General features: G+C 33.3%; 1 protein-coding gene across 2 annotated transcripts; it reads left to right on the plus strand.

Moving 5' to 3' along the window:
* Positions 1-218: 218 nt before the first annotated feature.
* Positions 219-26,505, plus strand: LOC147067031 (dipeptidyl peptidase 9-like). Of its 2 annotated transcripts, XM_085953918.1 has the most exons (18): positions 219-503; positions 3,085-3,427; positions 3,978-4,179; positions 5,571-5,812; positions 6,521-6,618; positions 6,965-7,067; positions 9,764-9,900; positions 10,302-10,434; positions 11,338-11,509; positions 12,171-12,345; positions 13,232-13,323; positions 13,611-13,763; positions 14,032-14,287; positions 16,821-17,074; positions 19,001-19,144; positions 21,619-21,697; positions 23,551-23,743; positions 24,833-26,505. In XM_085953918.1, the coding sequence occupies exons 2-18, from the start codon at positions 3,120-3,122 to the stop codon at positions 25,035-25,037; spliced, it is 2,946 nt and encodes a 981-aa protein (XP_085810044.1). In that variant the 5' UTR covers positions 219-503; positions 3,085-3,119; the 3' UTR covers positions 25,038-26,505. The 2 variants fall into 2 exon arrangements, with proteins under 2 accessions (XP_085810044.1, XP_085810045.1); XM_085953919.1 differs by lacking the exon at positions 219-503 and having other exon boundaries at positions 2,982-3,427.
* Positions 26,506-27,809: the final 1,304 nt, after the last annotated feature.

Raw genomic sequence — 27,809 nt, forward strand, 5'->3', positions numbered from 1 at the left:
ATTATACACAAAAGTAATTTTCTGAATCATAGAAATGCGTTATTTAAGTAATTTTTAATAATAAATTACTGTCTTAACAATGGTGCTGTCAAATTTTAACTATTTCATTTTTTGTCTTTTGATTGTGGATCTTTGCCATTACTTTTAATTGTAAAAAGATTGCAATCAAATTGCAACACTTTCATGCACTAAATATACCATAGATCATAATATACATCAGTGCAATTAGTCTATGGCCGATGTCAAATGACAATGAAAAAGGCTAAGTTGCTGTCAATTTCATTGATAAAAATACAAATTATACATTATTAAAAAGCTAAATCTTTAAATTTCTAGTTTGAATCCTTACCATATCGAAAAAACTTAATTTAGCGCTATAAAATAATCTTTTATGACATCAAAGAGAAACCGAATACTTACGATTTATGTATCGTCAGATTCGAAGAGAAGTGTACGGCACATTTAAAGTAAAGTGTTAGAAATAGTTCAACACTTTCTTATAGGTTAGTTATTTTGTTTTCATGAATACCATAATACTTGTTAACCCTTTTTACTCTTACTATGGTGTTAGTAAGAAATGCATAAATTATCAATTGTCATAGTATGTGTCTGATTTGTAAGTAGGTATATTGTACAATTTTTCTCGTGACAGATACAATATTACATCAAACCGCTCATCTGTGACTAATGAGATGTAGAATATTATAATTCATGTAATAATTAAAGCAGTATTGGGTTTTATTTTACAATTTCAGTTCATGAAATATTCACCTACATCTAAATTTACTCTTCTGTGAATATATAGTTACTTTGGATATTATTTTAAATAAATTAAACAACTTCAAATATGTCCAGCAATGTAATGGGTAAAGTGTGTTTTAAACTCTTAGAACTGACTGTGTACTAACAAACTATACCTCTGTAAATAGTCAGGTTAAATGCCTACCCTTTTCTGTTCTTCTAGTTTTCACCATAATATAGTGGTAAGTATTATTTACATAATATTATATTCGTTAGCAATAACACTGAATTTCCCATAGAAAAAGTTTACCCGCCATTTCAGCTGTCAGTATGATCAATTTATCAAACTGTCGCCACCTTTAAGGTTAGGTTAAATGCAGGTGAATTCCATTTACCCGGTCCAGCATAATTAGAAATTTTGCCAGCCTGAAACAAAGGAAAGTATGGACAATCATCATTTTTGCAGTGGAATTTCGGACTTGAATGACAATAATTTTTGTTTTATTGTTTTTTTTCTGTTCACAAAAATGTCAACTACTATATTAACAACAATACTAATAAAAATAATAATAATACCAAATAATACTAATAAAAAATAACAACAATATGTATTAACAAAATTATTGATACATTCATTTATTCCTCGACATCTGTATATTTTTGCAACTGTTTTAAACCTTTAAATGCAGATATCTCAAAATCACTATATGTGCAGGTGCACCGATCTTGCAGTGGACCCATCATATGTTATTAATCCTAGACATTTCAGGCAGAGGCCATTGTCAAGTATATTGCTAGATGTATGAATACAAATGGTGCTCAATAAAATGAGTGCTTGAAAACATAGGAGTTAATTGACAACGAAATTGATTTTTAAATTGAAACCTGTTTTGCGAAACCCTAGTTCTATAATATGGAAACAACTAAAAAAACCTAGTTCTAATGCGGATCTTAGATGATCAATACTTAATATTGTCATTAATTTTAACATAACTTATGAGTAATGAAAGTATTATTGATCATAGTGGTGCGGTAATGACGCATATCCATCTATTCTGATATTGGAGCATTGTCAGTATTGACAAGTGGAGGAAATACTGTCATTAATAATAATCATGTAAGGATACGCACATCAATATTCTGTTCGAATTGAAGAACAATAAACAATAGTGACATTTAGTAGAGAAACAGCAGTATTGCATAAACTGTGTTTTTTAAATTTCATATGTTTTAAACACTAGCGGCAATAATATTAAAACTAAAATTTGAATGCGGCCCATGAGTCTGAAAAAGTTGCCAACTCCTGAACTGAAATATAGATTGAATTTTACTGAAAGTTATACTTCATGAAGTTATAAAATTTAGTGGGTTTTGATGTATTTACACCCAACAGTACACTTCGCCACATCATCTCTTGAGTATGGCCTCCACAATGATCCTGAATCATCGAGGACAAGTGACAACAAATGAAAACATACAACTGTGAAAGTCCGAAATAATGTTTCTTACACACTTAGAGTTGCCACTTGATAACTATGTACTCTGGCTCTAGGATGAAAATGATGTAATATATTAAAAAAATATTTTTTTCACATATATCTATGTATTTTCTTATTACTTACTTACCACATATTAATACAATTAAATATCATTTGATCTAATTTTATGTGAGGTAATCAGGAAAAGAGGTCTATCAGTGTAGTAAAAAGTGCGAAGTTATAAAACATAATATACTCTACTAGGCACATGTATTTTCGCCATTATGAAAGCACCAACAGACTTACCATTTTCGGACACGTATATCTCTTCTAGTACGTTTTGTTCGTTATTTTCCTTTTTTTACTTGTTAGTAATATTATTAAATCAGTAAACTAGTAAATAGGTTATTAATTATAAACTGCACTACCAATTTAATACGTTATCCAGTGTTAGTAACCACCAATGTTTTTATTCATTGAATCAGGGCATACTTATGGGGCCGGGTGTTGGATATTTCAAAATGCCATGCATCTATATGCTGTAGATGCAGAGCATCCGCAGAAATAATCGATAAAGTACTATGTAATAATATAATGTAGGCATTTCTTGTATGGAAAATTTTACTTTTTCTAAAGATTCTATTACATACTTAATATTAGTAGATAATTTTCGAATATACCACAGCTATGCTGTAACACAACACACTATATTACATCATCGGCCACCTTCTAAAATTCAATTAGTTACGAAACCTTCAGTAGATAATATTTAGTTAATAAAAGATGTATATTATGTATTTTCTTCAACAGCACCCCTACAAGCAAAAGCCACTGATATCTACATATTTTTTTCTTTTTTCTACAGTGCGGCAATATAGAGAAATATTAAAATCATAGACAATGGACACAAATGCAAAAGACGGAGACGAAAGTGATGGCGATCAAACAATGGCTGAAGCTGCTCCAAAGCGCCGGAAATGTTCATGGACAGAATTGAAAGCCTCCGTGAATGGGCTGCGCTATCAGGTGGCCCGAATTACCAGTTCCACAGCCCGCCAATTTGTTTTCAAGAATGAAGTTTGCTCCAATATGCTTAACTATATGAGGGTTTTTTTCCTACATAGTATGTGTGAAACAAGTGTAGGTCATGTAAGATACATAGAAAGGTTACGGAGCAGTGCTGGCAACAATTGGGGAGACGGGGCATGGTATGAATATAAATCATCTTATTTTCATATTATATTTAATGCAAACATATTACATCAACATAGGTCATTCAGTAGATTGTTAGCACCCAAGGTGGACGAGTGGTAGAGTGTCCGTTTCTGAAGCTCTGGGTTCGCGGATTGGAATCACACATCTGGAAAATTGCCATTGCTTTCAATGTGTGTTTGGATCCAAAGCGTGGATCTATTAGGCTGAGCAAGTAGGGCTCACATCCATTTCTCATTAGTCAAAACTTACATGAGTTTAATATCTCTATTTTTCTATTTCTTTGTTTTACTGTAAATATATATTGAAATTTATTAGAAAATCCAGATTCATTCATGAATTTATATGTGAAGTAAATTACCATTTTCGCCCTTAAACGGAGTATATAAGCCTCCACATCGTGAAATTTGTTTAATTAAGAACCTTTCTACTCGTAATATATTCATCCGCAGACCCCATATTTGAATTTGAAAAGTCATGAAAATGGGCTGAAATATTATAGCCAATATTCATTTCAAACTAAACCGTAGTCATTATTCATTGAAGGAAACCTTGTGAAGACTCTGATGATAAGAATCTTCACTTTCACAAGTCGGCAATCGGAATGCCCACAGACGAGCTGCGGATACTGGCCAACTACCGAGGGCCCATCTGGGGACCGATAACCTCGTTTCACATGCACCCCATCGATGGGACCATGATGTTCACAATGTCTGGTGTTATTTATTTGATGTATTCGGAATATGGGGTGAGTAAATTTCTGCTATTAACAAAGAGTTTGGCTACAACAAAAAGGAGCCTTAGGAATTTTTTATATTAAAACACTCGGATGACATTTTTGAATAATTTTTTAATGTGTTCTGGTTTTAGTAAACAGAGGAAAATTAATATTTTGTTAGGTGGAGGATTGAAATTTAAAGATGCCGACTTGTTTATGCTATATGTATTATGACTTTTTATGACATATGTATTATGCCTTGTAAATATCTGCATATTATTGGTTTGTTGAATTATAATTATTTTCATATTGAAGAATTTGACTATCCATTTTTTACCCAATTATTTTGGGATAGCTTGTGTTGCAGCATCGCCGTATATCAGCGATTTCCAAACTGGGAGACCACGGAGTGTTGCAAAGGGAGGCGCGAAAAGTTTAACACAATTAATGTAGCCACAGGTTTGCAATTTGCAAATGCATAGTTTATAAAACGGCCGCTAGTTATAAATTACATAAGAAATAGTCCTATAAAAGGTTGTTTGCAAAACCGGTCTGAAAATATGGAGACTAATTTTATAATACCTCACTTCTATACTATTGTGAAGTACGCTGGCTATCCGTGAAAAAATGAAATACATAAAAGGGTCAAATCATGATCTTGAAATTTGAGGAAAATTTGTTTAGGAACGACAATTTTGCTGTTGAACTTGTCTATTTGGTTGAAATTTAAAAAAAAAAATAATGAATAAATTAATGCAAGGACCACTGATGCATTCACTAATTCAAAAAGACAAAGTGAAGGCATTCATAAAAAATTGAAACTTTAAATCAAAATTACAAAAAAAAAAAGTTCGCCATCTGGAAACACTTTTAAATGATTTATGGGCCAGATGTATTGAAGCAAACAAAAATCTGATCAAAATTCAAATGCCAAAGATCATGGTCTGGGGGCCCGCTTCAGGATGTGTTTTTTTTAATTTCTGTATTAGTAGGTACATTGTTGACTATTTAAAAAGGTGTCTGTATTATTTAATGAAATAAAGGTGGGGAGGCGCCAAGATTAGATTTTTTTTAAAAGGGAGGCATAGTGACATAAAGTTTGGAAACCACTGCCGTATATCATTATATTCCATATTGAGTTAAAATTACTCGAACAACATTCATGAATTAGGCATTACATAATAATTTATAGATTCAACTCTTTCTAAAATTATTTTGAAATGATTACAGTTTTAGAGAGATGTTGGTAAAAATATTGAAGTTTGCTGCAAATGAATCTACAATGTAAAATGAATAATTGCACTTAATTGAAACAGTAGTCCATGAGTCCTTCTTCCAGCTTCACTTTCATATATTTAGTTGAGAAGCGTTTTTTTAACATCTTTGTATTTGTATACTTAAACCCGAAATAAATTTTGTAGCGAGCTCTGGCGCTTGGTGGCAGTGATAGAGGTCCGGATGTTTCTCGGGAAACTTCCCAGCCAGTGCACCACTGCAATGCCACGATGAGCCCCAAAAGAAGCCAACTGGTCTGCCATCATGCCGGCGGCGACCTCTGGCTGGCGGGAATGATGGAGGAGATACACATGAGCATGATTACCACACCCAGCACTATTTCAAAGGACCCAATCAGATTAACTTATGCCTGTAAAGGTAGCTCTAGGTATAACACTATTGAAGTTTTTATATATCATCAGTCTATCTTGATTTTATTATATTATTTATACGCTTGTGTTCTCGAATATCTATCTACCTCTGCGTAAGACTATTGCACCTATAACATGTTATTTAACAGGAATCCTTGTCATTTTATTCTTATTTCGATAGTCAAAATTCCATTTAAAACGAAAATTAGAAAGTTTTTAAAGGGTTATTTTAGATTTGTATCCTGAAAAATATAGAAGTTATTTTGCATTTTCAAGGCTTATAAGATAAAATGATGATATTCCTGTCCTAAAGTATTATTTTTATTAATTGATATCGATCATATCGTAAGTTTTTTCATTTGGAATAAATGACATCTGTACATGATCTAGGTTAAATTGTTAATTGGTGTGTTTCTGAGGTGTCTCAAATTACCTATGTATATTTAATACCTTTATTGTATTGAGGATTCATTTGATCGATTGTTTAGTATGATATATAATTTAAATACGGATGTATTTTTTTTAGAAAATTATTCTATCTGTTTACTGGAAGCCAGGCTGGAACAGCGGTAATTTTCATAGCTGATTTCGGTGAAATTCATGAATTCAAAAATGATAACGTCACCTAACCTAACAAATAATCTAGTATATCGGATATTTTCAAAAATTGTTTGCCACATACAGACAAGAACCAATTATTCTACAACATTTCTATATTATTTCAGACTAGCTGATGATCCTAAAGAAGCCGGTATGCCGTCATACGTAATGCAAGAAGAATTCAATAGGTACACCGGATACTGGTGGCAGCCATTACAAAAAGGTTCATTTTATACTTTTATCACAGTATGTTATCATTATTATTTGCGTGATCGTATTAGCAGTTAAACATGGAGGTGTATGTATGCAGATACAGATACTTTCATCTTGTTTATTACAATATAGTGAGGCAGTACACGATCAATTCATTTCATTTTTGAACAATATATTTGTATCTTTACTATTTCACATCAAATCTTATAATATTTGATTACATACATGTTTTTATTGAAATAATAGCTTATAACTAACAGCTGAATAAATAATTGATTACAAATGTACAGATGCTGTATCTGAACAGATATTGTTACAAACAAAATGACTGTTTTTATTTTTATTTTGATTTTCAGATGATGTCTATAGAATATTATATGAAGAAGTCGACGAGAGTGCTGTAAAAATATACAGTCTACCGTCTTATAGTAATCCTGATAGTGAAACTGAAGAATTTAGGTATTTTTTTAAGATTTACTGTTTTTATCATTATATTATAATGGCCCGCTTTCCAGTTCTTTATGGTACAAATACATTATGATGCATCTGGCGTACTGTCATGCTGTCACAAATTTAGTCTATGGTTTCGTCATTCTGCAGAATATTTTCAACAATCACTATCTCTATAAATTCAATGTCACTTCGGTGCCAACTCTAATGTATTAGTATTTTGAATTATTATTCATGCTAATTTCAATTAATTTTAACAGTTTCTACGTGTGCATACGTTAAAATTACTTGCGATATTGCATCCATAGATAATATTTTGAACAGAACCCAACCTGCAGACCATAGATAATAGACAACATTCTTATAAAAAATACATAGTGCCAACCGCTAAAAACAAAACCATGCGATTTTGACATGAGTCAAAAATGTGTAGGCATGTTGATAATGATAAAACACGTTCATTGAGTCATGCGAGTGTCGATGCAGTGCGGTACGTGTGAGGTGATTTCATTGTCGTTCTGGTGATATCGGCAGATTTTGTTCATACAATATTCAACGTTATAACGACAATATTCGTTTAAAGGTTCAAAATGTACTACGGGATGGGTGCATCAATCTGATAATATTTTAAACACCAAGAAAAACGATATTACTGTACGACAACATTATTTAGGCGACAACTGGAAGTCGCCCTTGTCGAGCATAGAATATTTCTCAGTGTTGTCATTTTTTGAGAAAACAAATCCCGCGAAATTAGGTTTTTAATTTATATCAATCAGTGTGTTCTCAATAAGTAATTAATTTAGGAGTCCAATTATTGTTCGATAAGTATCAATAGAAAAATTATTTTAAATAATTTCACCTCTTAATTAATATTATTATATTAGGATAATTAATACAGGGTAATTATTGAATTTGGAAGGAAATATATCATTGAACCCACATTAACTGATAATATTGCTGCAGGTATTTATTAATTAAATAATTAGGAGAACACAAATTATGACTAAATAAGTAGAAGTGAAAGATATAACATATTCAATATTTCATATTCATATCAACACATTTTTTTATAATTTACAAATGATGTCTTTTATATCATATTTTTAGTAAAATTGTTGTCGAAACACATACCTACTGTGAAAATAATTTTCTATAAATTAAATTATATCCACCTAACATTATAAATTTTAAAACAATATGTACCTACTTATCGGTTTAAAAATACAAGGACAACTAATTAACTGTCTAAATACATTAATACTAAATTAAATGTAACCGTCGCTGTAAAAATTCTTTGCTTCCTTGAAAATCCATGCACTCTCCTAAGGAAACCAGTAAGTTTTGCAGCATCGGAACTTGTTTGTGGACAGTATAAAACTCCTGCACTTTTTGACGTATGGTACATAAGTCCATACTGTCCAATGCAATCTTATTTTTTCCAGGCGTTACGATTTTTGAAGAGGAGGCACTCGCTGTAATCATTTCTTTCATGATTCTAGAAACTGTCCTTGGGATATTCTTGTAAATTAATGATACACTACGTATAAGTATCTAGATAATTTTAAGCATTTTTGTAAATTTTACATCTCCGTAATAATTGATTTAATGCCAATAATGTTTATTCTTGAAAATATTCTTCTTGCCAATTTATTATTACACTGCCAGTGTACTTAAATGATCATTTATACTTAATTATTATACGTTAAAAATATTAATAAAATAGATTACAATACACACAACTATATAATATACAAACATAATTCCCAGTTTTTGGGGAAATATTTCTAGTATTACAACACTGAATTTTGACATACCTGACAATGACAGCAACCCGTGATATAGTATTGTATAGGCTCGCCTTTTAAATGCGACTCTTTTTCTTCTTCACAATAAATCAAAAGTTTACTAATAATAATTCGAACATGACTTCGTATTGTTTTAGACATCTTTTGAATATAAAAAGCTTCAAATTACGTAAATTGATAGATGCGTCCAATACGACTGTCAAAAATGTAATGAATAATTTGGGGGCGTTCCTTTTTTGAAACCGGAAGTTCGATTAGCTGATTGTAGTTCACAGTTTTGCCACGTAGCCAAGATGAAGTTTCCGGACAATACACTTTTCCCGTAGCGGCAGCTTACTGTGACAGTACGTGACGTGCATCATAATGTAATCACGGCATTAGAATACTTCACTTTGGAAATCTTCTGTTCTATACTTATAAATTAGTAATTATGATAAGTTAACAGTAAAAGATGAACATTTATGTATCATGTATCAGGCAAAGAATGAAGATTTTGATATACAATATTTAAAACCTTGCAACAAATTCATAATCGGCATTATGTATATTATATTTTGAAAAGTATTTTTACTAATGTTCTGACTTATTTGGCCGTAACATAACATGAAATAATTAAAATAAAACACCATAATATGTAGTAGTATCCATTCCACATAATATTATAATAATCATTAGGACCAGTTTTGTATGCATCATAGTTTCGTACGAAGCAGACAAAACCAGTCCTGATTATTAAATTATGTAGGATGAGTACCAAATGTTATGCATTACGTTTTATTTTAATTAATACAATAAATTTTTACCGAGAATTGACAGTTGACACTTAATAGTGATCTAAATAATAGTGACACTTAATCTTTAATAAGAAGAAATCAAAAACGTAACATGTGTTTGCAGGTTCCCGCGGGCCGGCAGTGCCAATGCGCGCTCCACGTTACGTCTTTTAGAGTTTACAGTTAGTCCAGAATCCAGTGAGAGTACTTCCAGCAAACCACGGAATGTGAAATATGGTACCAGAGATAAATGCATTGACAGTAAGTTTTTTGTAAATTATAATGAATACTTATAATTTATTGCAACTATTTACTAAGTTTTTTTGTTGCCCACGATGGCAGACTAGTAACATGTCGGCTTATAATGTGGAACCAGGGTTCGAATCCTGAGGCTGGCAAATTCACAAGATGATTTTCAATGTGTTTGGACCAAATAGGTTGAGCAAGTGGCAAACATTCATTTCTGGTAAAAATAAAAATCTTAATACAACCTCCACTCTTTAGATTATGGTGTAATGTAAGTTTGTTTTTATGAAACTTCATTTTGAATTGTATATCAGTGGTTTCCTTATTACAAAATTTTGTCAGTCTTCTGAAATTAAATTATGATATGTATACCTATTTGGTAAGTGATATAAAATATTAAACATTTCCGATTGCAGATGCTTCAACGACATCGAATAGCCTCCCAGAGGTATCCAGCCTGCGCTGGTTTGACCTGAAAAAACCTTTAGAAGAAATTTTCCCATGGTGCGAATATATACCAAGAATAGGATGGACTCCCTGTGGACAATAGTGAGTCTAAATGCAATAATGTGCAGAGGAGATTTTTTTAAAATCGCAAATCTATGAAATGGTATATAATAAACACCACCCAGATTACCAAAATATAAATAAAAGACTGTATACATGGACATACATTCGCTGTCCAGTTTTTAAATTAGACTTTTATAAAATATTTTATTGCGGTGTAATATGCCCTCTCTTATTTATAAAAGAATTCTCTTAGAAGAAATGTTATAAAACATTATTTGATAAAACATCTTTGATAGTCTAATACTGGCCTTAAAAGGGCTCTTTGTTAATGTAGCATAGATAAAAAGCTCTTTTGTCGAACTGTAACTTGCTTCAGCGATTTTGATCCATCTAGCACAGTGGTGCACGTTCTATTTGAAAGAAGGGCCAATTTATCCATTTCTAATTTCTGAAGGGCCGCAGTGGGTAAAAAAAAGTATTAAAAAATAATGATATATTATACTCGACGAGACATACATATTATTATTTTAAATTTAGTAGTTACATATCAGCTACTCCAATCACTCTTCACGCATTATGTACATATGTATTCACACGATAGAACTTAGTATACTAATAGGAATTTAGAATCTTTTCGTATACAATAAAAAATTTTGTGATGAAGTACTTGTTAATTTGAGCCGCTTGTGGCCCACGGGCTGCGGTTTGTGGATTACTTGTCTAGCAGGATAAGGGTTCCTCCAACATTTTTAGTTTTATCATATATTTCTGACTACTCTGACAAAAACGTATTATAACTTCATCATGGAATAACTCTTGCTAATGCCCTTCTTGGGCACTGAGATGACAATCTAAATAATGTAATCCCATAAATAACTAATTTGTAATTGATTTTACTATAACTATGTCAATATGACAATCATTTAATATCGTTTGTTATAGTGCATGGTGTCAAATCTTGGACAGGCGGCAGCAGAGGCTGGAGTTGGTTCTCATTCCGCTGTGGTACTTTAGTGAACCGTTCCACTATGATGCGGCCCCCACCCCTGCCACAGACACAAGCATGTCCACGTCTTCAAACACTAGGCGGAAAGAATGCTCAACTCCTATACAGGTATGTCATATTGTCTTCTCTCTTTATTTTGTTTAAATAAAATCAAAATTGATAAAGATTTTTTTTTTTACCATGTCCAATTCTAATAAGATCATATGGGCTTCCACAGAGTGGAGGTTTGTATAACAGATTTTTATTTTTACGAGAAATGGATATCAGCCACTTGCTCAACCTATTAGGTCCATATTCTGACTCGTGCATAAATTGAAAAACAACATGTGTACTTGCCAGACTCAGGATTCGAAAGATGGCCTACTATTTTTTATAGAAACTGAAGAGTTATAGTGGTTTGTGGTTGATGTTACATAGAAAAATGACACTTATGACAAACTGAAACTTGATTCAGTGGTTTTGATAGGGAAGCCACGGGAAGCTTTAACTGGATGAAGGGGGTTTCTTTAACATCTTTGGTTCAAATATATTTTTGTCGTGAAAAGTTTTAAAACTTTTATAAGTTTCTGAAGCAATGTTAGGACTGGTAAAGAGTCCTACTATGTGGAATGGATGTAATTGCAATCATTTGACATAATCTCACTTCTAACCATTTAGAAAGTCGAAATGTCATAAACGGATCAAGATGGAAGGTTCCAGGATGTATTAAAGTGTTATGTGGTATGTGGTATGTATGTATTTATATTTTATTATTATGTCCGTCTACCAGGTGCTGTTGTGTGAACGCTCCGATGCGTGGGTAAATGTCCATGACATCCTCTATTTTCTGCCGAGTGAGAGTGACAAATCTAGAATCTCCTTCATTTGGGCATCCGAAGAGACTGGATTCCTTCACTTGTACCTGGTTACGGCAGCTTTGAATGGACCTCTCAGTAATATAGATGGTAAGTTTGTGACTATGAATATTTTCTGTGGAATAAGTAAAATCCCGTCATTTCAAACACCCATAGTAATTCAATTTTATAATAACAAATAATTTTTAACCCTATAACAGCTCGTCTTATGTGAGCGACGTCGCGCGAAGCGATGAGTGGCGCACAACTCCAAACGTATAACCGTACAACCAAAAAAATACTATTTATGAACATTTTCACACACGGTTATACGTTTGAGTTGCGTGTGCCGCTCATCGCTTCTCGCGACTTCGCCCACGTAAAACGCTCCGTAACATAATATTCTTCCAAAATTTGTCATTCTAATCATTTTGAATCCAGTGAGTATCAATTTTTTTTTTGTATTCTCTTTTTTTGGTCCCTTCAATTTCTAATTTACATACAGTAAAACCCTGTTAATACGAACACGGTTAATTTGAAATTCACCGTAAATCGAAATACAATTCACTAGTGAGATTTCCATTAATTCGATGAATGAACCATAATGGTCACCACTGATAATAATCTGATAGAAATTGTAACGGAAACGGAACCAATGTTACAAAATCGCAATAAAAAAAACTTTTGTTTTGAAGTATAACTTTTTTTTGTCACATATTTTGTATTTCGCAATTCAAATTTTATATCGATTTTTGGTCCTGATTGTTTGATTTCTGATTAACGGGGTTTCACTGTATAAGGTTTACGGCCGTGCACATACATAACCAATAATCATAGCTACCTGTCGATGCCACATGTTGCTGACAGCATTTCTCATACTGTTCTGTATAGGATGTTCGCATACACAGCATCACTGTGTCGAACATGTGCGACTCCTATTGTATAATTTTCTACTCATGTTTATATGTTGTAAATATATTGTTTTATTTCTTCTAAGGTGTGGAAAATGCTTCCAGTTTTGGTCCGAATATTATAACGAAACAAGCTATCACACACGGCAATTGGGAAATAATAGGAAAGAAAATATGGGTGAGTACAGCCAGACGTCATGAATGAACTGAGAAAACTGTTTTGCAAACCTCGTAAATCATCTGCAATCTCACAAACTGGGACAAAATGTAATATCTGCCTCACATATGAGGTTCATCTTTTTAGATGTGAAGAACTGCATTATTATGCTTCATAATTTTTATACGGCGGTTCAGAGAAATATTATCCAGTTCATTTTGTACTCCAGATTGCTTTATTCTATCGAAGTATTCAATGTAATTATTTATTGAGAGATGCACTTATCTACTGTTGTAATGTCTATTCAGGTACACGAAAGAAGGGGGATTGTTTACTTCATGGGCTTAAAAGAGACTCCTCTGGAGAGGCATCTGTATTGCGCTTCTTACAAAGATTACATTGGTCAAGAACCGATTCTTTTGACAAATCCAGGCTACTCCTACAACATAGATATGGATGAGGTAAAGTATTTTTTTATAACAACACATTTGTAAAACTTCAGATAATCTGATAGAAGACAAAACGTTATGTACTACACAAAAAAGTGATAGCCGCTATATTGTCAGCTATAATATGCACTATAACTACACGCTAGCTGTTTGTGTCCGCTCACCATAAACTAGCAGGTTACTGTATTTTGTCATGCTCTGAAAGTTGTCAGCAATCTTTTGAGATGGTATCGAAAGTATCATTTTATAACGTGTGACAACAAAATCCATTAAATTTCAGATGGGGGAATGCGTTATGGCTTCATATTCAAACGTACATACCCAGACCATTTGTAGCACGGCAGCTGTTGAACACGCAGACCAAAAACCAAATGCCATGGACACCGTTGGCCACATCATCAGCGGTAAACCGTTGTGGGGCGTTAAGTTGGTGGGTTGGGAGGCGCTTACCATCACGGAGCCTAGAGAGTTCATGGAGTATGACAAAAAGAGCGTCAGGGGGCAGCCGTATCCCGTTGGACATAGGCCTGCTTTCGGTGAGTACCTACTGATACTCCGAAGAAGATGGATGACGATGATCTGAGCGTCTGGTATTTTGGAGTCATCATTTTAATTTGGTTTTTTGTAGGAGAGACATATTATGTGTATTGACATTGTATAAAAGTATAAAATATTACAATACAGGACTTCTAATTTGTTATGTTGACACAGAGTTGGGTTTATCATTATTAACAAAGAACATTCACATAAGGGGTATACTTATTAAGATCGGACAATTGATCAAAAGAGATAAATGGTTGTATAAAACACTCGAGGTAGGTATTGTTATTAAAACTGCACTTGGTTTTAATAGAGGCAATCTGTTTATCTATTTTCCGAATCGGCACTATACAACACTGATATCGATGGGACGCACTATCACACTTGCTGTTTGTGATGTACCTATGTGTTTAGATTATTATTAAGCGTGCGTTTTTAAATAATGGGGTGGAGTGCACGCGGGAATCGTATTAATGTTTGGCCAAACCACTGTCCGCTGCGCCGCGAGCCTACGTTACGGGGGGCTGATTTTCAATCGATTTTTGAATATTCAAAAACTTACATAACTCAAGGGTAGGAAGATGCGAGAGAGCGAGAGACTGCCCTTCTTTATTGGTATTTTCAAAACTTTGGCGCGGAGCGCTTTTCGGCGTTTGCTACCCAAAGGCTTCATGCATAACTATTATAGAAGAAATATCGCAACTTGACATGTTCATTTATTTTTGTGATAACATTTCTTTGCGGGCAGGGCGATTTTAAATTAGATTTTTGATAACGGCAAAAAACATACTCGTTTTTACAGTAAGTATATAGAAAAATTTATATTAGGTATATATTATGTAATACATTTTTTGTAAATAAATTGCAATTAGCGGCCTAATATTGACACTCTTGGGTTGGTTACTTACTATTATAGAGGGGTTTATATCAGAGGGTTTGTTTTGACTTGAATTAAAGCCACAGATTTGAGGCAATTGAATGTAAGGTATATTTTCTTATTCACAAAAGATATTGGACATGGATGTTTATAGAAGTGACATAAACATAGAGAAAGTTTTGTGAAGATGTCAACGGCACTTTGTTATTAGGAATGAAACACTATTTTATTTTCCTTATACACTGGTTTTACGTTTGGGTTAAAAGTTATTATTAAAATAATGGCTGGTAAGTACGCATGTTGTGCCGCAAAAGGGCTTCTGTGGGTTTTTTGAGACTCGCCTAGGCATTCAAGGGCTAGTTGCTGACTAACTGTTATCTTTTTCGTCAAGCTATGCGGGGGGGTAAAACAACAGTACTTTCTCAACTATGCCAAAATTCTTGAAATTACTTGTTCTTGTTGTAACGTATTGTAACTGTTAAGAGTAGACAAAGATGTACTGGGGTCGTTTAGTTTCAAAGTTCAAATATTATTGGGACTTAAATATTTCTTCTCCTAATTTTGTCGATTACAGGATTTTTGATGGGAGATTTTGGCGTTTATTACGCTAATTGATAGCATTACCTATGTACTGTTATTTCCGATTATAGACGATTGTTGACCGAAATAATGATAATTCATTGTATAAAAAAACCACATTAAGCAAAGTGTTTATATGTCAGGGAGGCCCTGGAAAATTAAGGTTAGAGTGTGAAGGTTAAAATAATAAAGCTGCAATACAAAATGACTTTTGCAAATGAACTTTGCAAATATCTGATGAATAAAACAGACCTGGAGGTCAATCCCCGAATGAAGCACTGCAAAATACGTCACCGAACCGCTTCAATTGAAGCACGTAAAATTTTTAGTTTTACAGGACATATTGTGTGTATAGAGCTTCGAATGGAACGGATACGCGAAATATAAGTGCGAGTGAGAAAGCATTCAGCATGCTTATACCTCATGTCCATGCGTTAGAGTAAGATAGAAAGTAAGCATGTCATGACGGAATTCTTGTCAATTTCATGGAAATTAAATAACATTTTTATCCATTTTGGTAATGACTTCATATTTAATCAGTACTTACCGTTAACGTTGCATTATTAAACCATTCATTGTTGAAGTACATAGCCAATTAATCTTTAAACAAGCTAGTTACGTCTCCAATATAACAATATTACAACACGGAATTTCCATTATATTTTGCAAACAAACATGTGTGTTTCTGTATTACAAAATCGCGGTAATAGTTATGTAAAAGATAGAAAAAAATAGATTAACAGTCCTCTTCAATACTACGTACGAATTTTTGACGTTTAATAATATGTCAAACGGAGAGTTGCTAGCGCCTCTACCGCCAAAGTATGTGTACTTCAATTCCATACTGCAGTCGACACTACCGGTTGAGTTTTAATATACTTCGTTGAAGTAGGCTTGCACTTCCGTTGCGCAACCGGTCATAGTGCTTCATTCGGGAATTGGTATGGGTACTGATGGTCTACACTGTAGGGAGAAGAAGCCGGATCCAATATTCTGTTCTGTTATATTTGTTCAACATCTTTGGCAGATCCACCATATCTATCTCCTTTACCATCGAGTATATTTGCCCCCAGAGCGTAGAGCAATGCGATCGGTGCGTCCGCAGCGTGGTCCTCGGTCTTTGGAAGACCCGATGATGCTATGTGAAGTGACTCCCGCCGACCTCTACACTCCAGAGCTGTACAGCACGCGTTTGGACGGGGGGACAGGGGAGGAGGTACACGCCATGCTCTTCCGGCCTGCTGGAGCCGGCCCCGCCAGTCCCGCGCCCACCGTGCTGCACGTCTATGGAGGACCTGGTGTACAGACTGTAACCAATACTTTCAAGGTGACAATAAAAAGCCTTAAGTTCATTAAAAGTATTCTTGACAATTCATTGGTGTTATAATTAAGCAATGACTCCTAATTGTTTTTTTAATAATGCATTCTAAACACTTTACCTACTGCAAATACTTGTGCAATGTATGCATATCGAATTCTGCCAATGTTTGATAAAAATCAACAAACTTCCATCTCAAAATTAAATATTACTTATATAACTTTTGAATCTACTGATATATTTCAATCAATTTTTAAGAATTATTTAAAACGATTTTTATCAAAAAAATTTGACTGTAAATAGAAGGACATTTGAAATTATTCAGCAAGTTAGTAAACCCCACAAATATTTATATCGCTCAGTTGCCATCCCCATTTATGACCATGTCCAATCATAATAAGATAATATGGGACTACACAGAGTGGGGGTTTGTATTAGCAGATTTTTGTTTTTACCAGAAATGAATGTCAGCCACTTGCTCAACCTATTAGGTCCATACTCTGATTTATACACAAATTGAAAAACAATGTGGACTTGCCAGACCCAGTATTCGAACCTGAGACCCACGACGTTATAGGCTGTTGCATAAGCCGCGCGGCCATCGTGACTGTTTTCTTACTTAAGGAGAATGTTTGCCATATTGTATGTTAATTGTGATTACTCACTCGAATGCTGTTGAACGGTTTTACACACATTTTACAGGATTTTTTAACTAAATTATAATGCCAAAGTAGAGTATTATTGGCTGCTTATCTACTCATTGTGACGGATTGTCTTTTTATATGCCCTGCTAATTGGAAAATAAATGTCATAACACTAGTGTGAAGTTCTTTGCGGAGTCATTTGTAGCTAACCTAATCTGTGGACCAGTGTTCCTCTTTTTTTGCTTCAATGTCATATGTTTTGGGCATTTTGGCTTCATCTCTATAGAAGGATTTTTTCAAAACATTTTTGGTCTTTATCCACTTTACAAGAATAATTTTTGACACAAAATTTATTGTTTTTTTTTGTTATATAGGTCATGAAAATAGATCAAGACTTTCGATTATTCAAAACAAATGACCCCCCATACGATTTGACATGATAATGAGTGTTTACAATCCGCTTGGTCACTTTCAAGTGATGCACCCTCCATGTTTGATTGATAATGAAAATATGTAGATATTTTAAAATTCGTACATTTTTGACACATTTTTATTGTATCGTGAATTCATATTTCCAATACATGTTGATGGCGGGAGCCGTTGGTAAATTGTTAAACTGAGAAATAAAAAAGTAGATTACAAATTTCACTCCAAGCAAAGGATACAGGCTTATGGAGGTTATATTAGCAGACCTTCTAGGGACTGTTGTTAGCCATTCGCTCCCACCTGTTGTGTCTTTATTCTGGATAAAACGTAGATTATAAAAAACAATGTCTTTTTTGTCGAACTCACATACATAGCTTCCATACAAGTTCTATACCGACTGAGTCATTGTAAGGCGAAAAGAAATACATAAGATAAATATCCAGTAGAAAGTTTGATGAAGATAGTTTGTACTGGGTGTTACCGACACAATCAGGCTATAAATTTAAGATCTCTATGGCAACATTACCTGTTAAACTAGAAATGTTGCAAGCCAACCAGTAGTCTCTTCACTTCTCATTTATTAGTACGTTTGTGAAGATGTTAAACTAAACATAATAAATATAATAAATTTCTAATAAGAAATGTTTGGATATTCATTGTCAATAGTTATACCAGTTAATTGAAAAAAAAACAAATCTATTTCACTTCCAAAATAAAGATATTTCATACAATTCTTTAAAATCGTCATCAATCATCAACCCTTACGAAAGTGATGATCATAATGAAATCCTGGTAATCACAGTTCTACTGTAATCATTATATTTGCTTAATACAGCCATCATAATGACAAATTGTCATTTTCCAGAGCTTACGTCACCTCCGAATGCATATGCTGGCTTCGAGAGGTTACTGTGTGGTCTGCATCGACTCACGAGGCTCCAAACACCGTGGAATCAAATTTGAAAGCAGTATTAGATGTCGCATGGGCTCCGTGGAGCTCCAAGACCAAGTGAGTCAAACCTACATATTATTGTATCAACATAGAATTATCATTGAAGCATAAATCACTCATTGAAAACAATTATGTATTTGGTATAAATATATTAGAGAAGTCAGAAATAATGGGAACTGAAATACCTAACAGCTGTGGAGTAACAGTCAACCGATCTTGAGTGTGAAAGAATATGGGATAAACTTAAACACATTTAAAGAATACGTTTGTCCTTCGTTCTGACAACAAACTGTTCTCAGTTTATGCGCTGACGCTCACTCATTAATTGTGTATTTCGTCACCGTTTTAGCAAAACCATCTATGTGCACTTTCTCAAATTGTGCAGGAGAAGGATAAAACTGAATAAAAAAATAATGTTACATTTAAACATTAAAATTATGAAGAATGCTTTATTATAATCAGAAAATGGTCTAAGATTATTATTTTGTTTACAAAAATCTTTTATTTTTAATACAAAAATAATAAAAATACAGTTTGTGATGTCACATAAGTTGTTTTGACCGTTTTGTAAATACACATAGTTTAATTTATTCATCAAAATGTGAATAATAATAAATTCATGAAAAACTGTTACATAAATAATAGTTGAAATATACATAGTGCATTAGTGATAAATTGCAATATCATTTTATTAATTATTAATGCAATAGTGAGATGATATTATATTTATAAGTTCGTTTACTTTCTATTAGCAGGTTTAAATGTTAGGTTATCGTAGAAATAGTGGTGATCTTTCTCTATTACACTTTTTAATTCCTGAAGATGTATGTATTTCGACTGTGATATTGGCAATGATTCATTATATATATTATAAAGGCAGTCAAACGGTTGCACTGATAAAGTTGAGTTTGTAAAAGATTGTTCCATCTGGTAGATACTGTAACATTTTAATATCATATACAACAGGATCTCCGATTCGTTTTCCTGGTCTGATTGAACTTAATCCAGATTTAATCTTATCCATAATTCTTAAAAATTAAAAATCAATGACATTAATTTTATAAGGTTGTTTTGGTCTTGCTAGCCGCATACGTGCTATATAATCAGATGGTGAATATATTGGAGGCTTAAAATACTTTTTTTAGGTAGCATGTGCACTATCGGCCTCTATCATGGTGTGGCCTTTTTCCAGAAAAAGCTGTTGAATCTCGATGTTTTTTCTCTCTAAAGATATAACTTAGAGCAGTAGCGAATAATTTATTTCGGTTTTGATATCCACACCCATCCGATATTAGAATTATTTCATTGTATTGTCCTGCTTTCGATGAGATGAGACAAATTCATTAGAAGATACATTATGAAGAATGTATATGGTGAAATTGTGTAGTTGCAGCTTTTGTTTATAATACATTTGTGCCTGTGTTTTGGACATAGCAGCACACTTTGGAGATCCATTGTGATTACTAACCGTCCAGTAATACTTCTGGTACTCTCCTTCATTTCATTTTTGGTCTTCTAGCATCTTTTTTTTTTTTTAATAATGTGGCTATTGTATTCCATTTCTGAAACATTCTTCATTTTATAACTACAGCAGATGGCAGTGATGGCACACTGATCTTTACGTGGTTGGTGGATACTGATTTTTTGGTGGTAAATATACTGGAGTATATTCTGCTGCTTTATGACCATTTTCCAGAGACCATTTTTTATATTCATCATGCATTTGTATTTTGGATCGGAAACACAATTCCACACACACCCTGGAGGTATTTTCTCTGCAATAATGGCTGGGAACTTTGGAATTAGATCCAACCATAATGTAACATTTTTCCACAAATCTCTCCGTTTTGATTTTTGGTTGCACTACCAATTATTTATCTTCAGTCAGATTCTTATTACTTGTCATTGTTGCTTTCAATTGGCCACTGTCATCGAGACGTTTGTAGTTGTTTATCCAACTTTTAAATTAATTCTCGCCTATACCCTATTGACCATGTAGGCATCTTCCAGAAATTATTGAATATTTCCTGTCTCTCTTTTTGAGAAAGCATCTTTCAAGCCGTCGTGCAAGACCATAATGCATAGCATATAACATATAAACAAACAATGTGTAGCCAAACTGTAAAAAAACATTACACTCTCGATATCAAAATACCATCTATATGTTACTATAATATACACATAGTTGTTTTTGTGAACCGTGGTTTTTGAACCTTACACATAGCTGTTTTTTATTTTTTGAAATAACTTCGGAGCGAGTTTACCCAACACATAGATCATTTTACTGGCCTATAGAGAAAAAAATAAGGAATGACTTGGTATTTAAAAGTCATTTTTGATAAAAGTGACACATAGATGGTTTTGCTAAAACGGTGACGATTTGAAGGTTTCAACACACTTTATTGCACGTTTATAATGTGTGGTTCATTTTCGTAGGACACTCACATATTCAAAACCGTCAAAATGCAGTGTATTGGGGAATAGCCTATCAGAATTCTATTTATTATTTACCTTATGTTGTTTGTCTCCAGATAGAAGTGCTGGAATGGCTAGCTGACAAGACTGGTTGCATTGATCTCAACAGGGTAGCTATACATGGTTGGAGTTACGGTGAGTCAATATTTTTATTTAAATTAACGTTAATTTTATATATAAAATGATGGCCTCTCAAATTTCTGTATTTAATGCTTTGATATATTATATTGAGATATATATTGATACCGAGAAGAATGGTGGAGGACTCACATGTATGCTGGCAGCATTCTTCACGAGCATCACTTTGATTGAGGGTTGTGTGGACATCAGGACATATAATTCAAGATAAAACACGTCTTTGATTTGACAATTTCCCTGCGCAGGGACGTTTAATTACATTAACTTTTCAGACATTGGTTGGATTACATCATTAATTACACTTGCACAGGAGTCTTAGATTTAGCTATCGCACAGTCATTATATGGGAACACGTGTTTAAACACATTAGCCGAATCGGCGCGAAAGTGTTTTATCGAGGACGCGACACATGGTTTGCTTTATTGGATTCGCGATTTGCTTTAAGGGCAACTGTATAGATTATTATTCACACGACAACGATAAGGGGTGTCACTTTTTCTAAGATATGATAACTTTTGATTGATTATTTTTAACGCGAGGATCCTAACTGAAACACGCGTTAAAGGTATCTGCCGCGCCGAGGACGGGCGGAGGAATGTTTTTGTCAGCTTCACTGCCGGATTGGAACTGAACCTGACTTTCAAAAAATATCGAAAAAAAATTAACGGCAAGGGGTACTTTCATGCCCTGAGGGCGCGATATCCCAGGGGTGTGGGCGGGTTGTTTGTCACAGCTTTTAACTGTAAATTTTTGGGCGCGCATCGGCCGGAGAGGCCCTTCTTAGAAGTTATCGGTCAATCCGGGACACTATCCCGCACGGCAGAAGAACCAAACTTTCGGTCGGGGTCCTCCTGACTTTGATTAAATTGCGGATTCGGAATTTGAAATTGTCGCGCCGGGGTCTTTCTTTCGTCTGGTAACAATATATATATTGATTTGAACACAAGCAGAATTAAATAACAATGATTCAGGTACCAATTTGTTCCTCTCACCTCTCACCATGCGGTGGACCAAAAAATATCCTTTGGTCAGCTTAACTCGTAAGTTACACTAAAAAATAGTCTTCCCTCATTTTTACTTACTACAAAATGTCATCCCAAATTATCGTAGATTGTTTTTTGCAAAAGTGACCATTAGCCAATTGTATTTACTATAAGTATATTTTTATTTCGTATTCTTGATATCTGTTCAAATCATGAATTAAGTCTGGTGACAAATTATTCAGAAAGCTATCATCAGTATGACAGTATCGGAGGTGACACCTAACACCCTTGGATATTCTCGGAAGTTCTTCGTAATTATTGAGGCAATGGCTTCAGAAAAAAGTCTAGTGTACTTAAAACTAAAACACACCGACCGTGTTTAGGAAAAAGGGCGTAACCCACACAGAACAAATTTTACAGGAGAGGCAAAAAACATTTTTTTAATGATTTTGGTTCAATATTAATAAAAAAAATAAACACAGACATTGGGTGAATGATGATTGATGATTTGGTGTAATATCTTTTCGATCTACTAATAATTAAAGAGTTATTACAGAAAAATCATTAAAATTGAGGGTAAATGCTTTTTTCCTTAAATTAAAACTTAATTAAAACCTGAATTAAGATAATAAATCGGCATTTGCGGCTTACTTTCTTTTTACAGAACATGTATTTAGTTGTATACATATATTGTTAATATCTAATAAAAGCACTTTTCAAAAAATCGAGGGTTACGCCCTTTTTCCTAAACACAGTCGACATGTAGGTATATATTTGTCACAAGCATTTTAAACGATAATTTTTTACAAATTCTTTATTACAATATATCAGTAATCATTAAATATATCTTTTGTTGGATGTCACCAGGTGGTTATCTTTCCTTAATGGGACTAGCGCATCATCCTTCACTGTTCAAAGTGTGTGTGGCATGTGCGCCTGTGACTTCTTGGGAAATGTACGACACTGCGTACACGGAGCGGTACATGGACTTGCCCCATAGAAATCCTGAGGGTTATGCAAATAGCAGCGTTCTCATGCACGCCGACAAATTCCCTGATGAGTAAGCATAAAATAATGTAATAGTTATATTTAACAAATTTCTATGCATATGCAAATTGCTATCTAATCACTAAGTGGAAGAGTTCTGACACATTTTTTCGCATAGCAGACGTCGAATTTTTAATTTTAATTGAATTTTGAATATTTTGCTATTTATTGCGGGAAATAAACACGATTAAATTAAATTTACTAAATTGTAATGGGACGCAGAAACTGCACGCAAATAGCAGGAGAATGTGAATTACGGGCATTTAAAATTAGGGTTCTACTGATCATACATGGCTATTTTCTTTTTTGATTCATTTACAAATTAAATCGCTGAGACATTATTAATTGAAATATGACAGACAAATATGATTTCTCTTTCGTCAAATGATTATGTAATTATATGTACATCAAAGCAAGTCTGTCAAAGTAGGAACACACTTTTCTGTGCCAAATTTTGTACTTGAGCAATTTACTTTTTGACTTTTACTCCGACTTTCTTATTACTTGGTTAGGTTAGGTTATTAGGAGTAATCTACCAATAAACAAGAGAACATCATTATTTCATAATATGTTGGAATGATTCATTTGAATGATAAAATTACCATTTCCAATGTTAATTTACAGTAAAACCTCGTTAATAAGAACACGGATAATCCGAAATTCGCCGTAATTCGAAATTTTCGCAAAAAAAGTCCCTTGAACATTATTTTCATATAAAACCATACCTTTATTAGAATTTCGTAATTCAAAATGATTTCAGAGTCCTGGCATACAAAAATATTCAATAAATCGTAATAAAGTACACTATTTCATGAGCCAGTCATTGAAGTCAGTTTTCTTAAAACATCATAAATTACTTATTTTAAGAAGGTAATATAAATAATCCTGACATTTTATGACCCATTAACACATGCGGAATCGGAAATTTCGTAGGCACATCTATTATCGTAAACAATATTAATGAAGATCAAAATATTTTTTTTTCAAAATTTTTATATTTTTCCCGCATACATTTCATATTTTGTAATACGAATTTTCTTTCGATTTTCGCCATTTATAAATTCATTGCAATTATTGTAAATCTCGGTTTGTTTCTTTCCAGACAAAATCGCTTGCTTCTAATTCACGGGTTGCAAGATGAGAATGTTCATTTTGTACACACACAGCAGCTGATCGAAGCCCTGGTGCGAGCGGGCAAGCCGTACCGCCTCCAGGTGTACCCCAACGAGAGGCACTCGCTTCGCCATTTAGAATCCAGCACGCACTACGAGACCACCCTCCTGTCCTTCCTGCAAGATCATTTGTGAAGAAACATTATTCAATAATAGCAATTTTTGTAGATTTCTAATGCCTTTAGTTTTAGCATACTATCGAATCGAGCGGTCGACTGTCATAATAATCGTGTAGAGATAACTGTCTTCGGATATACAGTGTTGTTGATAATTTTTCCGAGTGCGTTGAATACATTAAATTTATAAAAAATTGTAGATTTTCTTTTAAAACTTTAAATTAAGTAGAAAATGTTTTCTTAATATTCGAAAACGACTGAAATGCTCTCTTTGCTACAGTTACTGCCAAAGTATATCAATCACGGAGAATACTAATAAATATGTTGACGATATTTGTGTTATATGCATGTTTGACTGTTCAATATATATATTTGAGATACCGGTAAACCGCAACACAGTGAATGTTTGTATATATTGGCAACAATAACATCTATCAATGTTTGTAACCCAGGACAGATTAATAAGATAGAAATGTGATAGCCAGTCACCATAGACTGAGACTCTTTGACAGTTTTGGTTTATGACTTAATGAAGAGCGAGCCATTAAACGCAAAAAATGCAAAGCCAGCTACCTGAATGTCCTCAAATATTACCAATAGTGAATGCGCGTTGCATTTACTTGACAAACTTTAATGCATAATTATGATACATACGTAAATATTGAAAATAATTCTTCTAATAATCTTTAAGTTATCACATATTTCTTCACACTCGAGAATCGGACCTTCTTACAACCACACCCAGAAGATAATGCACTTCCCAATATTTTTGTGTTTCTTGGTTTGTATATATTATATCACCGTTGAGCTGTGAAAATCTCATTGTTTTTTTTTTTAATATTTGCTGTTCATTCATATCACCGCATAGTTTAGTAAAACCCTCAATATTCAATATACCACCAAAATTCTAATATGATTATTTAAAGAAACCTTTGATTTGACAAGTTTCATTTTAATTAGGCCGTAATTCCTCCAATGTATCTAGTCATCATATTGAAACTATTACAAAGACTCAATGATGACAAACCCTTCGCTACCTGTTATTCAGCTAACAAATTTTTGTGCTTATAAAGCAACTTTTTTGTCAAATTTAAATTTCGTCACCTCGGAGGTATTGACAAATCAACAATGATATACCACGAGTTCACGTAAATTGACCACTTGGCACAATCGAGCACAGTCGAATTACTTGGTTATATTTAAATTTCAAGATTTTCTTACCATTCTTCATTATGTCTATGCTGAAAGTATTCAGGAATAGATTAACAGAGAAATTTACCGGTGTAATTCATCCGTGTTATTAAATGTGATCTGTGGTGAATACATTACGGTAAAACCTCGTTAATACGAACATGGTTAATTCGAAAATATTCATTAAAATTTATATATAGCGATTTCCAGTAATTCGATGAATGAACCATAATAATCATCACTGATAATAATCTGAAAGAAATTGTATCAGAAACAGAAACAATGTTACAAAATTTAAACAAAAAAACTTTTTTTTACTGTTTTTTACCATATTTTTTGTATTTCGTAATTCGAATTTTTTTTTCGATCGTCGGTCCTGTCGATTTCGAATTAATGGGGTTTTACTGTATTAATTTTTAAATTTGTCATGTATGTAATTGTGAGTATTAATTTTCTTCAGTATCGCAGTGAGTAGGTTTAATGGTAAATAAGCTTATGAATCTATTCACATGCTGGTACAGATAAAAATACTATGGTATACTACAAATATTTAGTCGAATACTATTATTTTACAGTCACTAAATTATAGTCAACCAGTATCACTACATTACATAAAATCGGTATTAATAATTTGACTCATACGAGGCCAGTTTTCTCAAAATATTTTCGATAAATCAAAGTGTTTTTTTATGTTCCTTATATTGACTGTTTGCTAAGAAATCGGGCCGAGGGATGTATGGAATGTAATAAACTGAAACAAATTCTGAATGAACTTTTCAGTAGTACGATTTTAATAACTATGGAAATCGATGTTTGAAAAATGGCAAGAATTCTGACTTTATATGCATTGTAATTTTCGCAGCTGTCATTTATAATATATTGATGTATTATTATGTTATATAAATTTATTTATCTTGATATTCTATACATCTCTGGCTAGAAGTACAGCTAAGAACTTCAAATATTGAGCTATGTTGGAATAGTTTTCGATGAGTTTACACATCTCAAAGAATAATATTGTCTTAGTAAAATATACAAACCGCACGTGCAAGTTTATGTTACACATCTACTGTAAAGTTCCACATGCACAGCATTGTCTTAGTATGTAATATCAGACAATCTTAAATCAATGCGCTGATATGTGATCACAATGATAAATGTTTCAGTGATTGTTTTTTCAGGCGATAGTAAAGTTTAAACTGTTCACTTATTGCTGTGGTGATCATTCGTCCTTTATTCTAGCTTTGTGTCCTTTGAATTCAATTTTCAATAATTGACACGGACTTCTTACGTCTTATTCTGATAGTGACACTTTCAATTGGCAGCTCGGAAAAGCGTAACAAAAGTCTCAAATCTGATTTTAAGAAGATAATTTTCAGTATAGTGCTCATAATGTGCAGTTTTAGGGATCATCAAATGAAAGAGTTTGCGATGCAATGAAAACGCGATTTATCCTTATAAAAATATATAAATATATTATATATTTCCTTTATAAAGCTGAGATATTCAACAAAATGATGATGTTAATTATATTAAATTCTTCAACCAAAATACCTGTCGTAGGATTTAATGTAATTTGTATTGTCATTTTATTAAGTGG

The sequence above is a fragment of the Rhyacophila brunnea genome, unplaced genomic scaffold (assembly GCF_057557595.1).
Source record: "Rhyacophila brunnea isolate RB1 unplaced genomic scaffold, BYU_Rbru_1.0 scaffold_4, whole genome shotgun sequence".
Taxonomy (NCBI): domain Eukaryota; kingdom Metazoa; phylum Arthropoda; class Insecta; order Trichoptera; family Rhyacophilidae; genus Rhyacophila; species Rhyacophila brunnea.

What these genes read in the sequence shown, in the direction of transcription:
- LOC147067031 (XM_085953918.1), top strand. Translation starts at nt 3,120, where the DNA reads ATGGACACAAATGCAAAAGACGGAGACGAAAGTGATGGCGATCAAACA. An exon ending in TGATGTATTCGGAATATGGG is followed by an intron (nt 4,180 to 5,570) that starts GTGAGTAAATTT and finishes TAAATTTTGTAG; the next exon opens with CGAGCTCTGGCGCTTGGTGG. An exon ending in ACCTCTCAGTAATATAGATG is followed by an intron (nt 12,346 to 13,231) that starts GTAAGTTTGTGA and finishes ATTTCTTCTAAG; the next exon opens with GTGTGGAAAATGCTTCCAGT.